At 37.3% G+C, this 18,776-nt stretch overlaps 1 protein-coding gene across 1 annotated transcript in view; it reads right to left on the bottom strand.

The window, feature by feature from the left end:
* LOC107554159 (receptor-type tyrosine-protein phosphatase T-like) overlaps positions 1-18,776 on the bottom strand; it is a 157,988-nt gene that overhangs the window by 85,204 nt on the left and 54,008 nt on the right. Inside the window, exons 6-7 of the mRNA XM_016236584.1 lie at positions 16,892-16,994; positions 12,510-12,783 (exon numbers count right to left, since the gene is read on the bottom strand). Coding sequence (XP_016092070.1) covers positions 12,510-12,783; positions 16,892-16,994 — 377 coding nt within the window. The remainder of the gene's footprint in view (positions 1-12,509; positions 12,784-16,891; positions 16,995-18,776) is intronic.

The raw sequence follows: 18,776 nt of genomic DNA, 5'->3' as shown, positions 1-18,776 counted from the left end.
AAAATCTCACTTGCATCCTCTGAATGGCACGTGTGGCATGACAGGTGTTTATTAGTCGGCAGATTTTGGTGTGAAGTCTGCATGGAAGTTTAGAGCTCTGAGACAGGAAGCCAGATGCTACCATGTGTTTCTGTGAGCGTGTTTACAACAGCCACTTCTTTTGATTAGATCTGCTATCCTTGTGCACCTCATCTAGCAGGCATGTAAACAGTAATGCCCACACATCAAAGGGCCTTGAAAGGTTTTGCTAATGGCAGTATTTCATAAAGTTATATTGTATAGCAGCTGTATTATACAGCTGAAAAGAGAGTCAGAAGTACATGTTGTAATCTCAGCATTGCCACCGGGGGCTCTATAGCAGATATTTTCTTCTGCACTCATTTTTCTCTTTTAGGTAAACTAAAAACTCATGGCAGAGCAACTGTTTTATGCTTTTATTCATATATAAACACACATACATAGAGGCATCACAAATGGTAAACACAGAACCTCAAATGTGTTCTCTATTTATGTGTTGATCATTGTTTGGATGCAAATAAAAGGGTAAATTGATCCTGTTCATCATATAAAGCAATAATATATCTTCACAAGACTTGGATCATATGGATTATGATCATATAGATCATATGGATTCATTTGACAACACCTGGACTTTCAACGGAGGGACAGAAAGTATCTTCAACAATATCTTAATTTGTATTTTGAAGATTAATTAGGTCTTATGGGTTTGAAACGTCATGACAGTGAGAAAACGATTCACATTCACACTCATTCACACCTGTGTATGTGCACATGCCCAGAGTGTGCTTCTACCCTAATAAGTGCACTACAAGTTGCATTAGATAAAATTATCTGCTGAATGATATCCTACTACTAAATAAACCCCACAAATGTTCTCAAACACACTGCAAAAAATTTTTTTTGCTTTATTTTAGCACCACTCAACATCACTGCTGTATTCTGCATAAATCATTCAAATTAATCTGCCAACTGATTCTTTACAAGTTCAGAATGTTGCTACCCAGAGACGTGACAACACAGACTAAAAAAATAGTTTGTTATACCATTGCAAATACTTGTTTTTTGCTGTTTTTGTTTTACTAGATGTCATTATAAAAGTAATGCATTGGAATAAAAGTTGATGATACAGCTAGTATGTATTTGCCAAATTGTTGCCTTGCAGTTGTTATGGTATTCTGTGTGGTTGCTAGGTGGTTATGCACTAGCCCAAGTCAAAAGACCCCTATTCTGACCCCTACCCAGCCCCTCCTTCAATGTAAGTCTATGGGAAGCATAGACTAGGTCAAACTAGGCCAACTGGAACCGGGAACACTTCCTATAACCCCAGATGTACAGTACTTGTTACATCGTAAGAAGAATGGCATCTACGCCATTAGTTTCTTTAATTTCTAATATTAGTTTCTTTCATTCTTTTTCCGAGGTCACCGTAGCCACCCAGATCCAGTCAATATCCAGATCAGATGGTCACTGCAGTCACCCAGAACCAGTCCGTATCCAGACCAGATGGTGGATCAGCACCTAGAGACAACCTCTACAGCCCTAAATGTCAGTGGAGACCATGTCATCTAGATGAGCCCTAGAGACAGATCCCCTGCGAAGACCTCGTCAACTAGACGGCCATCGGTACAAGACCATGAGAACCAGACAAGTCCTCTGCACAATCTGACTTGTGTTGCAGCATGGAATTAAACCACACCATGCTGGTTTTGTCTGGCCAGAGGAGAACTGGCCCCCCGACTGAGAGTTTTTTTTTCTCCATTTCTGTCACCGATGGAGTTTTGATTCCTTGCCACTTTCGCCTTTGGCTTGCTTAGTTGGGGACACTTAAGTTCTGGCAATATTGTCAGCTTGATTGCACAGAAACAATTTGAAGAGAACATGACATCACTGAATCAACAATGAACTCACTTAAACTGAAAAATTGACTGTTTAATGTTGTCCTCCAACATTATCAGCACACCATTTTCCTGTTCAATACTGAAGCTGCTTTGACACTATTTGTATTGTATAAAGCGGTATATAAATAAAGATGACTTGATTTGACTTGACTTAAATGACTGACCCTAACAACAGTAATGAAGCCTGTTTTAGCAAACACCATGAAAAAATCAATCAGAAAATGCATTTTGAAAAGCCAATGCATGCAGTCTCTCTCCTAGAATTTATTTTATAACTTCACTACACCTTTATCAGAGGAACTCTTCAGAAATGTTAAAAAAATTCCCTTGGCAACACTTCATTGCACATATCAATTTGGCTCAAGGCAATCAAAACCCTTATGAGTTGCATTCTAAAAGGCATTCACAAATCACACAGAACGTGTTTTTGCTTTGAAAAACGCAAGACACGGCAGTGGAATTTGGAAAACAAAATAATGTATTTCCTTTTATTCAGCAAGGATGCATTAAACTAATCATAAATGACAGTAAAGACATTTATAATGGTACAAAAAAGTATAATTCAAATTAATGCTGTTCTTTTGAACTGTCTATTCATCGCAGAATGCAGAAACACATTTATTATTGTTTCCACAAAAATATTACATTTTAATAATATTACAACAAAAACAATATTATTGTTTTTACAGTATTTTTGATCAAATAATTGTAGCCTTGGTGCGCATGAGAGACTTTTTTCATGAACATGAAAAAAAAACCCCACCAACCTCAAACTTTTGAGCGGTAGTGTTTCTCTGAAATATGGTAGGACCATGGTACATTTTGATACTTTTTTGATGGTGAAAAAGGTGAGAAGAGACCACGTAAACACCATGGTAAATACATTTTAGTACCATGGTACATATCAAAATACAGTAACACTTTAGATTAGGGAAAACTATACACTATTAACTATTTGCTTAATGCATGCATATTATTAGCATATTAGCTGTTAATACTAATACTAATTAATACTAAAGCACATATTAATGCCTTACTCTGCAGTACTAGATTCTTGATCCCTTAAACCTAACTAATATCTAAACATAACTACTACAACAACTACTTTACTTAAGACCAATAAGCAGTGAATTAGGAGTTTACTGAGGGAAAACTCTTAGTTAATAGTGAATATGTGTTCCCTAAAGTGTTACCTAAAATTCGGATACACCATGCTATGGCTCCAGTACATTTTGTAATAGAAAAGGGTGAGAGGAAGGTGAGGTGAGGGCCGGTACTTCATTTCTGAGTGCAGTGGGAGCGCTGGGACTTGGGGAATGAAATAATAGGAGGGGATTCTTGGCTGATGGGAAACATCCCTACAGGAAGTGACAGCTGAGCTATACTGTCTGCCCCTCCAGTCAAATAATTCACTGACAGGCTGTCAAAGGCTTTTTACAATGGCAGTGTAATGACGGAGAGAGAAAGACTGAGAAAGATGGAGAAAGAGGTATGAAAAAGAACAAATCTTTGCAGCTCAGGGGAAACTGAAAGATAGCGAGTGAAAACGAGCCTTTATCTAAACATTAACTTAATTATTCTGACTGACTGCACAATTACTATTAGCAGATTGCATATCAGTACTGGATTTATAGAATTTATAAGGAAAACATGAGTGGTGCTGGTCTGTGCAGTGATGCTAAAGAGCTATGGCTCGTTGTCAGGGTGTTGTGAGGCAGTTGCTAAGGTATTCTGAATTGTTGCTATGCAGTTGCTATGGTGGTTAGGATGTTTTGAAACCAAACAAAAGCAAAAAAGAAGGCTGTTGTTGAGAAATGGAATGAGTGGGACATGCATGACAGTTCTGAAAGAAAGGGAAAGCAAAATAAGCTAATAACTCTCCACAGACAAATTCAACTGACTGCAATTTACTAAGCTTGAGTGACAAGATTTCATTGATGTGTTTAAAACAGAACACGGGACTCTTATGACAAATGCCTAATGGTTAGCCAGAGAAGTTAAAGAATATGGATTTCATGTCACTGTTCAGCTTTTTGCCATGCCTGCTAGAGTTAATCCATATGACAGCAAATTTGCAGTCAATATGTTTTCTAGTTGGTCACTCACTCAATTCTGAAGCATGTTATGGATTAGTTAGCCATTTCAGCACTTATCTTGACACGCCTGCAGCAATTCTTGCCTGAGCTACTGCAACCTAGGAACACATATCTAACTATTAACTAGGTCAAAGTGTGAACACATTGATTTCTGCAAAGTTTGGGCCTCTAGAAGAAACAAATAACCACATATATGCTACAGACATGATTCATGATGAAACTGGGCAGCTTACTGTGGAAAACTGAGCTATTAATTTTCCATAGAAACTACTTAGCAACCACCCAGAATGCCCTAGCAACCCCTTAGCAACCACCTAGGAACCAACAAGAGCTCCCTATAAACCCCTCAGGAAACACCAAGTAATCACCCTAAACTCCTTGGTAACCACTTATCATCACTCTAGCAACAACCAAGAACTCCTAGAAACCCCATAGAAACCACCCAGAACTCACTACCAACCCCCTAACAACGCCATAGTAACAATATATCAACACTCAAATCATTATCAATCATATCTTGAAACCAGAACGTCAGAAAAACTATTTTAACTTGGGCCAGTAAGCAAGTACCTAGCAACTACCCAGCAACTACCCAAAACACCCTAATGACCACATAGCAACACTCTGGCAACCACCCAGGACTTCCTTAGCAGTCCTTAGCAGTCCCCTTAACAACGCCACAGCAACACTCAAACCATTAGCAACCATATCTTCGAACCCGAATGTCAGAAAGACTTGAGCTCTTTTGATTTGGGCCATTAAGCAGCTACCTAGCAACTACCCAGAAAACCCTAATGACCACATAGCAACACCCTGGCAACCACCCAGGACTCCTGACCCCTAACAACACCATAGCAACAACACATCAACAACCATTAGCAACCATAATTTTAGACCAGAATGTCAGTGAGACACTTCAGTTTTTTTTTTACTTGGGCCAATAAGCAACACCCTGGCAACCACCCAGAACACCCTGGCAACCACATAGCAACATCCTAGAAACCACCAAAACACCTTCTGGTGGTGAGGTCAGCACAGCAAAGTACCAATTTGTGTTTCCTTAGAAGAAAACACAAAATGTAGTTGTTTTCTTTTTATTTCTTTTTCAAATCTATTTATTTGTCATAATCATATTCTGCCTGTCGCACAAACAGGCTGATCAAAAACATTTTCTAGGAGACATAAAAAGACACGAACAAATTTAAACAGAGTTCACCCAGTTTCTACAGCGTTTTAAACAGATTGTGAAATGGATGCTTATAATTACGAATTATGAACACAGGTATGAATGATTACAACAACCTCCTGAGGCAATCATCTACACATTAGGGGCTCAGGAGGAAAAACGCTCCAGTGAAAATGAATAAAAGAAACATGCAGCACAAAATAACAAAAGAAAAGTGGCATCAGCCAGTCATCTGGAGGTATTTGAGACAGCGGCGCTACTATTTCAGGAGATGTTGCTTTCGAGAGTAACACCTCCAGTCTGGCGAAGTATTAGCTGGAGGATTAGGCAAAAGAAACTAAAAAAAACTAAACAGAAAACAATGACAAGCTGCTTTTGCTGTCTATAGTGTTTTCATTCATACAGAGAGCACTCTATTTTTCTTAAAGAACAAAGGAAAGCATGACAGCTGACTGCAGCGTTAGGTGTAAATGAAGAAAGAAACGGCAAGAGATTCTCAAAAACGTGTGAAAGAAGTACGAGACGCTTCAAAAACACTCCCGACTGCAGTGAGAGAAATGTTTTGTCCCCGACCAAGAGTATCAATGCTATCAGACGCTATACAGAACAACAGGAAGAGGGTTATACACTAATTAACCCATGATTAAGGCTATTCCCGTTTCATTTATGCAATTAGGAAGCAATTAATCATATTCATGAATATATGAATACTGCTTAAATTTCATTGCACTGACCAAATGAAAACTCTGCAGTGTTTGAATGCACCAAGGCACACAGTTTGGGTAGTTCACCAAGATTTTAGTTTCAAATGTATACACGATTGGATCCAAAGGTGAAAGAGAGCTAGTGATATTAATGCCTTACTCTGCAGTACTAGATTCTTGATCCCTTAAACCTAACTAATATCTAAACATAACTACTACAACAACTACTTTACTTAAGACCAATAAGCAGTGAATTAGGAGTTTACTGAGGGAAAACTCTTAGTTAATAGTGAATATGTGTTCCCTAAAGTGTTACCTAAAATTCGGATACACCATGCTATGGCTCCAGTACATTTTGTAATAGAAAAGGGTGAGAGGAAGGTGAGGTGAGGGCCGGTACTTCATTTCTGAGTGCAGTGGGAGCGCTGGGACTTGGGGAATGAAATAATAGGAGGGGATTCTTGGCTGATGGGAAACATCCCTACAGGAAGTGACAGCTGAGCTATACTGTCTGCCCCTCCAGTCAAATAATTCACTGACAGGCTGTCAAAGGCTTTTTACAATGGCAGTGTAATGACGGAGAGAGAAAGACTGAGAAAGATGGAGAAAGAGGTATGAAAAAGAACAAATCTTTGCAGCTCAGGGGAAACTGAAAGATAGCGAGTGAAAACGAGCCTTTATCTAAACATTAACTTAATTATTCTGACTGACTGCACAATTACTATTAGCAGATTGCATATCAGTACTGGATTTATAGAATTTATAAGGAAAACATGAGTGGTGCTGGTCTGTGCAGTGATGCTAAAGAGCTATGGCTCGTTGTCAGGGTGTTGTGAGGCAGTTGCTAAGGTATTCTGAATTGTTGCTATGCAGTTGCTATGGTGGTTAGGATGTTTTGAAACCAAACAAAAGCAAAAAAGAAGGCTGTTGTTGAGAAATGGAATGAGTGGGACATGCATGACAGTTCTGAAAGAAAGGGAAAGCAAAATAAGCTAATAACTCTCCACAGACAAATTCAACTGACTGCAATTTACTAAGCTTGAGTGACAAGATTTCATTGATGTGTTTAAAACAGAACACGGGACTCTTATGACAAATGCCTAATGGTTAGCCAGAGAAGTTAAAGAATATGGATTTCATGTCACTGTTCAGCTTTTTGCCATGCCTGCTAGAGTTAATCCATATGACAGCAAATTTGCAGTCAATATGTTTTCTAGTTGGTCACTCACTCAATTCTGAAGCATGTTATGGATTAGTTAGCCATTTCAGCACTTATCTTGACACGCCTGCAGCAATTCTTGCCTGAGCTACTGCAACCTAGGAACACATATCTAACTATTAACTAGGTCAAAGTGTGAACACATTGATTTCTGCAAAGTTTGGGCCTCTAGAAGAAACAAATAACCACATATATGCTACAGACATGATTCATGATGAAACTGGGCAGCTTACTGTGGAAAACTGAGCTATTAATTTTCCATAGAAACTACTTAGCAACCACCCAGAATGCCCTAGCAACCCCTTAGCAACCACCTAGGAACCAACAAGAGCTCCCTATAAACCCCTCAGGAAACACCAAGTAATCACCCTAAACTCCTTGGTAACCACTTATCATCACTCTAGCAACAACCAAGAACTCCTAGAAACCCCATAGAAACCACCCAGAACTCACTACCAACCCCCTAACAACGCCATAGTAACAATATATCAACACTCAAATCATTATCAATCATATCTTGAAACCAGAACGTCAGAAAAACTATTTTAACTTGGGCCAGTAAGCAAGTACCTAGCAACTACCCAGCAACTACCCAAAACACCCTAATGACCACATAGCAACACTCTGGCAACCACCCAGGACTTCCTTAGCAGTCCTTAGCAGTCCCCTTAACAACGCCACAGCAACACTCAAACCATTAGCAACCATATCTTGGAACCCGAATGTCAGAAAGACTTGAGCTCTTTTGATTTGGGCCATTAAGCAGCTACCTAGCAACTACCCAGAAAACCCTAATGACCACATAGCAACACCCTGGCAACCACCCAGGACTCCTGACCCCTAACAACACCATAGCAACAACACATCAACAACCATTAGCAACCATAATTTTAGACCAGAATGTCAGTGAGACACTTCAGTTTTTTTTTTACTTGGGCCAATAAGCAACACCCTGGCAACCACCCAGAACACCCTGGCAACCACATAGCAACATCCTAGAAACCACCAAAACACCTTCTGGTGGTGAGGTCAGCACAGCAAAGTACCAATTTGTGTTTCCTTAGAAGAAAACACAAAATGTAGTTGTTTTCTTTTTATTTCTTTTTCAAATCTATTTATTTGTCATAATCATATTCTGCCTGTCGCACAAACAGGCTGATCAAAAACATTTTCTAGGAGACATAAAAAGACACGAACAAATTTAAACAGAGTTCACCCAGTTTCTACAGCGTTTTAAACAGATTGTGAAATGGATGCTTATAATTACGAATTATGAACACAGGTATGAATGATTACAACAACCTCCTGAGGCAATCATCTACACATTAGGGGCTCAGGAGGAAAAACATGCAGCACAAAATAACAAAAGAAAAGTGGCATCAGCCAGTCATCTGGAGGTATTTGAGACAGCGGCGCTACTATTTCAGGAGATGTTGCTTTCGAGAGTAACACCTCCAGTCTGGCGAAGTATTAGCTGGAGGATTAGGCAAAAGAAACTAAAAAAAACTAAACAGAAAACAATGACAAGCTGCTTTTGCTGTCTATAGTGTTTTCATTCATACAGAGAGCACTCTATTTTTCTTAAAGAACAAAGGAAAGCATGACAGCTGACTGCAGCGTTAGGTGTAAATGAAGAAAGAAACGGCAAGAGATTCTCAAAAACGTGTGAAAGAAGTACGAGACGCTTCAAAAACACTCCCGACTGCAGTGAGAGAAATGTTTTGTCCCCGACCAAGAGTATCAATGCTATCAGACGCTATACAGAACAACAGGAAGAGGGTTATACACTAATTAACCCATGATTAAGGCTATTCAATCATCTACACATTAGGGGCTCAGGAGGAAAAACGCTCCAGTGAAAATGAATAAAAGAAACATGCAGCACAAAATAACAAAAGAAAAGTGGCATCAGCCAGTCATCTGGAGGTATTTGAGACAGCGGCGCTACTATTTCAGGAGATGTTGCTTTCGAGAGTAACACCTCCAGTCTGGCGAAGTATTAGCTGGAGGATTAGGCAAAAGAAACTAAAAAAAACTAAACAGAAAACAATGACAAGCTGCTTTTGCTGTCTATAGTGTTTTCATTCATACAGAGAGCACTCTATTTTTCTTAAAGAACAAAGGAAAGCATGACAGCTGACTGCAGCGTTAGGTGTAAATGAAGAAAGAAACGGCAAGAGATTCTCAAAAACGTGTGAAAGAAGTACGAGACGCTTCAAAAACACTCCCGACTGCAGTGAGAGAAATGTTTTGTCCCCGACCAAGAGTATCAATGCTATCAGACGCTATACAGAACAACAGGAAGAGGGTTATACACTAATTAACCCATGATTAAGGCTATTCCCGTTTCATTTATGCAATTAGGAAGCAATTAATCATATTCATGAATATATGAATACTGCTTAAATTTCATTGCACTGACCAAATGAAAACTCTGCAGTGTTTGAATGCACCAAGGCACACAGTTTGGGTAGTTCACCAAGATTTTAGTTTCAAATGTATACACGATTGGATCCAAAGGTGAAAGAGAGCTAGTGAAAAAGCTACTATTAAAATAAAATAAAAAATGTAACTAACCAATAAATAAACAACATTGTTTATTATTATTATTATTACTGTTGTTGTTAATAATACTAAATAAAATAAAAATGAACTAACCAATAAATACAATTATTATTATTATTATTATTAGAGCATCTTGTGCTTCAGTAGAATAAAGGAAAATCTGACCTTTTCTGACAATTTGATCTAGAAATAGTGCAGATTCTTAAATATTTCTTCATTATTTGTGTGACCTGCCAACTGACCATTTAACACTAGACCAAGGGGAAAATGTTTTACACACTTTTTTTGCTTGGTTATTTTTTTAATCAAGTTGTCCAATAATAGCTGCTCACTCCAACAAAACAGTGAATTCACCTTTGACAGGTCGCGACTTTTAAATGCAAGCTGTGTGTTCCTATTAGAGCTACACGTCAGTGGAAACGATGTGCTGCAAACTTGTTCTTTTACCTGCTTCACACCAAAGACAGGACACGCTTTGCGGGTTCCATTTTGTTAAAAGCTGCATGCGTCTGTTTCAATTTCTGTCTAGTGTGGGTTCAGCCACTTAAACGAGTGAGTGCCTCTTCACAACTCCGTATCCCTCTTTCAGAACAAAAGACGCCTGCAGCGGCAATTACTTGCTCTTTTGGCCCGAGCGTCTGCGGCCCTGTTCACAAACACACCGGAGGGACAAAAGCGAGTGGAGGAATCCTAAATTAGCTTAGAGCAGTTTGAGACCACTATTCCCCTGACTGTCCCTCTCTCTCGCTTTCTCTGGCAAGACTGATGTGATAAAGTCTATCAAAAGTGACCTGGTGCTATTAGCAGTGCCAGGAGAAACTCTGTGGGCAGTGGCGCTCTGAGATGCTGTCGTTTATGGACTGCTGCTACATGGAGAGATCAAGAAACAGCAGTGTTTCTGTCTTTAAAGGTAATGTGTGTCATTTTTGCTATGTCAACAGAAGATGGGCTCTTTTCGGGAGAATCAACCTATGACTGGCTTTAAAAGTATTTTAACACCCCCAAAATTACACACTTCATCTGAAAAGGCCTTTAAAAGTCATGCTGGCATTTCAACTCCATGGAAAGTGATAATGATGACTAGCAAATTTAATGTGGACTACAGTTGCCTGCTCATTCTGACATTATGAAGCAAAGGTAGTTCATTAGAGAGTTTGTACAATGTTTTTGGTTTTTGGTTTTGTTTAATAACTTTTACAGTGGCGCCTACAAGTACTTGGATGCTCGAGTGAGTCTTAAATATCTCTGAAAGTCTTTATTAGATAATACAAACTAAAACAAACTTGAAATGTACACTTGTCTACACTTGTGATAATTTGTTATTATCATTTTTGTTATGACATTTTTAAGCCACTGTATAAAGCAGTGATATCGTTTTGTATTTTCTTGCATAAATATAATTACAAAACTGCACAGAATGCGTCAACTCAATACATGATTCTACTAATGACAAATGCTACATAAAGCCGGTTTGAATAGCTATCAATATGATGGGTAATCTCTGCACTGAACTGCATTGTGAATTTATTTGTTACCTTGCACCGTGGAAATGAAAAAAAAATCGAATGGCACACATTTACACCGAGCGCTCCTCGAACACACTTGGAAACAAGGTAAGTTGAAAACAAATCTGAACTACCAACCTAAATCCATATTTTATGCATGAATATCCAATCAAATTATCTGGGTCATGGTCTGAGGTTGTTTTTGAGTGCTTTTCTCCAGCCGCCTGAGACTGAGAGATTGAATTGAATCAAATCCAATCAAATCGGGAACCACATACTTCAAAACGCAGAGCAATGCAGCAGGCCTAAATGGAGCCTTTGCTGAGCGCATTATGCCTGCTTAAAGGCTAATACGTGAATATATATATAACTATGCATTAATATATCTACCCATTTCTAGGACAGCCTTGTAATTTTGGATGATATAGAGCAAAGGTTATGTTCTGTGTACTTTTAGACTTGTCGACGTACAGCTTTATGCTTCGAAACGTGATATCAGTTTGTTTTTTTCTTCAAAGACTTCTCAATTGTAAAGATTGCTTGTTTAAGGTTGAATCTTACAATATAATAATACTAATTAGGGTTGCAAAGGGGTGGAACATTTCCGGAAACTTTCCAAAAATCCCTGGAATATTCCAAAAAATCCTGGAAAGTTTAAAAAATTTCTGGAATATTTCCAAAATTTACTGGAAATGTTCCACTTTTTTGCAACCCTAATACTACTAATAATAATATGAATAAAGAACAATCTGAAATTTCCCACCATTATCATAATGAGTGTTTTTTTATTTATTTTTATAATTCACATTATTGTCAATAATGGTTCTTATTTTGATTCCTATTATGTTTAACTTTTTGATAGTAAAAAAAAAAATACAGTTATATATTAGGATAAAAATATTATTAATTTAAAATGGTAATAGTGCGCCAGCAGTGTGATTTTGCTTTATATTTTTTGACATGCACTTGCATTAGTTTTTTGGATGGTCATGCTTCACAGCATTTGTTAGTATGAAACATACATTAGTAAATAATATACGTTAAAAAAATATATAAGAATTTTTGGGTGTCACTCTTTAATGATTATCATGATGGTAATTGGGGGAAAATATGTTTGTCATGAAGATTAAAATGTTACATTTTCCTGTGCAAAATATACTTTTTAATATTTTTTTTATTTTTTCATTCAGTTTGATTTTGGGGTGAAATATGACCCAGCCAGGTTTTGGGAGATTTACCAATCAATACTTAAGTGTCAACCGTTATCGAGAACATTAGATTGGTATATGAAATAAACAGTAAATGAAATACTCACCCCGTTGGCTTTGCTCAAGGCCTGAAAGTAAATGCTGTAGCTTTTGGCTGGTGACAGTGGTGCGTTCCAGTAGCCATTATAAGTCTTGTTGTCTCCTATAGTAAAGGGCTGTACTACAGCAAGGCTAACAGGGGGGAGTTCAGCCGCAAAATAGTGAGGTGAATTCAAGATGGAGGCGTTTCTGAAGCTAACAGGAATGGAGAAACACTCCAACACATCAGTGGCTCGGCGAACTTTCTGCTTTCGTTTCTCTTGAACCACCACTTGATAAGCACTAGAGGGGGAAAAAAGATTAATTAGTGTACTAAATATCAAAACCAATGTACCTAATATGTCATTATTGTAGTTCTCGGATGAGGCCTCACAAAAATTGATGAAGAGGCTCAATTCCAATACATTTTTATTTAAGTCGACATGAAGCAAGTTTATAATAATTTTGATTTCTGTAATGTGAGGAAAACATCATATTCAGTGAGAAAACTGTAGGACGGGGCTTGATTTATTCTACTGGGAATTATAATAACAACCTTTTTTCTTAAGTACAACAAGCACTGATGAATAGTGCTCATAACTATAAAACTAGCCTAATGTATTAGGAAATGTAAAAAGTGTCCATTTTAATATTTAAGCACACACTGTAAAAAAAAATCGGTGACATTTACAGTAAAATACCGGCAGCTGTGATTGCCAGAACTTCACCGTAAAAAATATGGTAGCAACCTTTTAGGTTTTACAGACTTATCTTAAATTCACAATAAAATACTGTATATCATTAACTGATCTAATCTTAATAAACCAACATATTGAAGTACTAATATCTGTTTTGAACCATTGTAATGCTCTGATAACCACCAAAGACTGGTGGTGATGAGAAAGTCACATGATGAACCTAAACCCCATCATAGTGACACACATGATACTGAAATAATGCAATAAACATTAATTTAACAACATTAGATGTAAGATTAAACCCTAATGTACACACCTGATAAGAAAGAACTAAGAAGAAACATGTTATTTCAACAAAAAAAATCAAATATGAAGTGTCATGCAGGGAATTCTGGGAGTGTCAATTTACGGTTTGTCACTGTAAATTATGACTTTTTCACTTCCAAAAAACGTATTTTTAACAGTATTTTACTGTAAAATTACATTAAATGTAATTACATTTATTCACCGAATATAGTATGGAAACTTACTGTTAACCAGTTAACAGGTTTTTACTGTAGCATTTTTACAGTCTTTTACTGTTAAAATCACAATAATTTTTTACAGTGCATGTTTTAGCATTAGCCGCTTATACTGCAGCCTCATGATTTGAAATATCTTCAGCTAGCGATGGCACATCCAAAAAAGAGAGAGGGAGCTGTGCCCGAGGCAATTTAACGAGCCATTAAAACCATCAAGAACATCTCTTCCTGTAGCTTTCTAAGAATCACAGAAGGCCTTGTCAGCCACCAAGAACTCTCTAACGCTAACAACTAGCTGCTAAACATCTCTATTACACTCTTTTCTTGGAATAAAAAAAACTCTTTAAACCTGCATGAGACCCAAAAATACACAGCTGCTTCTCCTCTTGAGAGAAAACGACGAGGCAAGCGATGCAGTAGCGAGCCAGCAGAGGGAAATCTCCACTACGGTAATTAGCTGGAGGGGAGGTGGCGGATTTGTGCACATGAGGCTTTTTGAAAGTGCTCGTCGTGGGGAAGGCCTGGAGAGGGGCATGTGTGTGTTTCAAAACACGGTGAATAGATAAGGACATCTTTTGAGCTCCCAGTGCTAATAGTACTTGTTTGCAATTATGTGGTCTTACGCCAAGAACATACTTCCCAATTATGTGCAATTAGGGAAATGTATGTTTCGCCGAAAAGAAGCCTCTAATCTGGCATCTTTCATAAAGGATAATTTCCCATGACCAAAGAGGCCTGCCTGCTCTTCTCTTTCAAACACACTGGATCTTCATTTCAAACTAATGGCTTTAAGTGCACACTGGATGTCGTGTGTTGTGTGTCCGCTGTAACCCTGGTCGAAAGCTGCTGTAATTATAAAAAATTTTCAGTTGCATATTTTTTATAAAGACGCTTATGGATTGCCAGGGTCGTACGCATTATAGAGCAAACTAACAATGGAAAAACAGTTTTCTACTTGTTTAGAATAAAACATACATCAGTGCATTTTGGTTTACCCTTAAATATATTAAATATAAATATGCAAACATTAATAAAATTGCCTAAAGAATTTATTAATATAATATAATACAATATAATTATTTGAATCTTATGTTATCTTGTGTTGTCTTGCCAAATCCTAATACTAGGGTTATTATAGTTAATTAAAACTCAAATTAAAACCATAAAAAAAATGTTTATTACTTGAAATAAAATAAAATAAAATAATATAAAACACTTTTTTATTTAAGATAGTTGCAAAGGCAACATTTCTCACTGAAACTCAACTTGATGTGGAAAATAACTAAAACTAAAACTGAAATAAAAATGAATAAAAACTATAGAAAAGTATACAAAAAACAAACTATAAAAAAAATAAAATTAAAACTTTAAAATTAAAATGAAAATAAAAAATAAAAACTGATTTAAAATATTAATAGAAACTTTAATAGTAGTTCAATGATACTAAAATAACACAACTCAGAACAGTCCATGCAACAAAATAATTGTCATAATTACTGATGGGCTACCATTGCACACCAGCTCTGCTGTTCTTCCAAGTCAGAGTCGACTTGCAATTTCGAGAATTTGCCAAAATCTGTTGCACATTCACATACTGAATTTCCACACAGAGAAGGGCTTTGTTTGGGTGCCAAAACACAGCCAAATGGACCAGGATCCCCTCGAAGGCTTAGCATACAAATGATGCTTATTTGAATGACTGCATTTAAAAACCCTCAGGACCCCGAGTGAATCAACAGTAATGCACTTCTTCATTCAGACGATGCACTAGACACCTCTTGGATGATTGAAGAGAGGGATCATGGGTAATTTGGTGTCTTCTTGGCTTTTAATGTGGTTCGCATCTGTCTGCAGATTTAAAACCATTTTTTTAAACAGTTTTTTTAAACAGACAGTTCACTTCACACATTCTACTTACTATAAGTAACTTTGCAACAACATGTCAACTAACTCTCATTAGAGTATTAGTAGACAGTTAGGACAGGGTTACGGTTAGTAGAATAAGCTGACAGGTACTTGCAAAGTTACAGTAGAATGTCAGTTAGGAAACTATTAAAATAAAGTGTTAACAGATGGGTCAAAGACGAAAAGGGGTTTTCAAGCATCAAAACAATTAAAGTTTAATACAGCTTAACATTTAGTTTTTGTTTTACCACCGTACATTAGAATGTGTCCTGTTTAATTAGATTTTTTTTCTGAGCAAAAAATAATGACTATTATACATTTTTACTATGATTTACAGAAGACACCCACTAAAACATAATTTAGTGTAACAATAGTATTTAGTATTTAGAACAAGAATCATTAGATGGCATTAATAAGACTCTACTTAAGGATCACAGTGCAATAGGTTTTACCCATTTGTCAGAAAGAAGCTTTTTAAAACATAATATTTAGTATGATCACTTATTATTTTACTTATTTTAATAAATACAGGGCATATTACAGGTCAAGTATATTGTTTCATTTTTACAGAAATATATCTGTTAAGATGAATGACGATAGAACATTATTTCACCCATATTTTTACATTTGACATTATTTTACCAGTTATTTGAAACAGTAAAGCAGATGCTTTACTTGCTTTCTGTATGTATATAAAATCACTTTTGTAAATTTAATTTGATGTGGACACCAAAATGGTGTCTAATGATGTCTCTTCTTTCAAACAGGTATTAAGCAGACTGTCCACTAATACTGTAATAACTGATAGTTGACATGTAGTTGCAAAGTTACTTATACCTAGTATAATGTCTAAAGTGGACTATGGAAATAAAGTGTTTTTTTTTTTAGTTTGACACAATCAGCATGTGAACAAGTACTTAAATCTTTACAGCTGATGTTGAGGTCCAGTGAGCTCAAGGGGACAAACTTTCAGGCTCCTAATCTCAGTCAACTGATAACAGCCAATTAGGATTTTAAAGTCCCTCATTATATCGGTCCTCTCTATATTCTCCCTTGAATAAAAGTGTCAAAAGAGCACACCTGACCAGTACTTTCTTAGATAGTCACAAATGCAAACATTCTCAACATCAATCACATTTACTTTTATTTATTTGACAGACGCTTTTATCCAAAGCGACTAAGCTTGCATTCAAGGTGCACATTTCTTTTACATTTTTTCAGTTCTTCAATGTAAAACAAATAAGTAAAATACTTTAAACAGGCCAGTGGCATGAGATGAATGCTCACCTGACAGGGGCCCCTCGTGATTGGGCAGGTTTTAAGAGGATGGTGATTGTCGTGTCCGTCTCATTGAGAGGAGAGTCGGTCTCATATTCAGGCATGGATGGAGCTGCAGACACATAGATTCGTGTTAAAGGACACCGACTATCAGAATATAAAGAAAGCACGCACTGTATAGCATAGCAGACCTAGTGGATGTCTAAAAAGCTTTGCACTTTTTTATCGATTTAAGTAACATAAGTATGAATGAATTGCATTTGCAAGAATAAAATGACCAATATTTCTGTGCATAGTATTAAAACTTTGAAATGAAAGTGCATTACTGTTGTAGGATATCAGACCGAATCAGACAATCTAAGATTTGGTCAAAACCGAGTTGAGGCACGAGGAGTCACAAAAATTCCACAGAGGCCCAAGACAACAGGATGTCATAAATCAGACCCTAGCCTCTCTGAAGCAAGCCTAAACCTAAGCCCCTGTCACAGAACAGTTTTCAACATTAACACAAAAGAACACATTGACAAGTCCAAGGAGATTGTAAAATTTTGGGGCAAGTTATCAAGAATAATGGTCAAAAGAGATGACCGCATGACTATCACACGATAGTAACTACAGTCACAAGCTCCTCGTAAATTGACTTCCCCCACTTCACGACAAGAACAGACAGACTAAAATTCCTTACAGACATTTTAATCTCTGGTCTCCTTACGTCCACAGAATGCCAAAGAAACTTCATTTCCATGTGAAGATGCATCTAAATGACACTAAAAGGACTCGAGCAACTAACCATTGCTATATATCTAACCCCATATCATGTATATAACCCACATGTTTAACCATCATGCCTTATTTATTGTGAATGTATTTTGAATAACTATTGAATAGCTTAAGGGGTCATATTCATGCTTGGTATGTGTGAGTTTGAATTTTCATGCTTGAAACGTTTCTCCCAGTCAATTCTTGGTCAAATGTATCATATCCTCGTGATAGAAATCATGTCCAAAATCATACTCTACCAGAGCGGGAAAAACGCAGGTCATGTGAATGATGAGATAACAGTTGATTTATGAATGGGAAGGAGAAACATTGCAACACCCCGAGCTACAATTGGTCGAAACACCATTTGGGTGTGTTAAACAGCCTGGTTTAAATACTCAGGACACCATCAAACTAGCGCTTTTTGGTCTTTTGCCTTTTGCCTTTTTGCGGGTCTGACTTTTTGTGTCTAGCTTTTAGCCATGCGGCTTTTAGCTTTTCACTCCTAGTCATGCTTCTTTAGTTTTGAGCGTGGTCTGGCTTACACGCCAGCTCCTCCAAAACCATGAGAAGAAACGCCACCTGGTCTCATCAAACTTTACATCTATTTCTATTTCTTTAGTTTGTTTTATTTTCCGTTGAGAGTTTCGTGTTCTGAGTTAAGCCTAACGCCGCATGAGTGCTGTCTACCCTTCAACTGCAGACCACAGCTCCGCGTCGCCAGCCAACGCCCAATCACTGGCTTCCCAAGACTTAACCTCCAGCCAATCAGCAACCTCGGGAAACCCCTTTCAGCAACCAGACAAGAAAGGGAATCCCGCAACACAGAAAGCAAGTACCTCCAGATTCTGCTGAACTGGTGTAGTTAATCTAAATTTTAACCTCATTGAGGAATTCAGTGCGAGGGTTAATTAAGTGATTGATGGTTGTTCAGATCTATACAATTGCACATATTGCTGTAAACTTGGGATTTCACATTTTCATTCTCTTAAACTAATTATTTTCCTCACTTTCTCTCTTTCTGCAACTTGTGTGTGAATGCGTGTGTTAGATTAGTTTATATGTCTTAGATTTATCCAATAAAGCCTTATTTATATGGAAAAGAGAAGTATCTTGTGTTTTGTGCTCACAAGTT

This window comes from Sinocyclocheilus grahami, unplaced genomic scaffold (assembly GCF_001515645.1).
Source record: "Sinocyclocheilus grahami isolate Dianchi unplaced genomic scaffold, SAMN03320097.WGS_v1.1 scaffold493.1, whole genome shotgun sequence".
Lineage (NCBI taxonomy): Eukaryota > Metazoa > Chordata > Actinopteri > Cypriniformes > Cyprinidae > Sinocyclocheilus > Sinocyclocheilus grahami.
The sequence above is the reverse complement of the archived record's forward strand: the minus strand, read 5'-3'. Positions and strand labels throughout refer to the sequence as shown.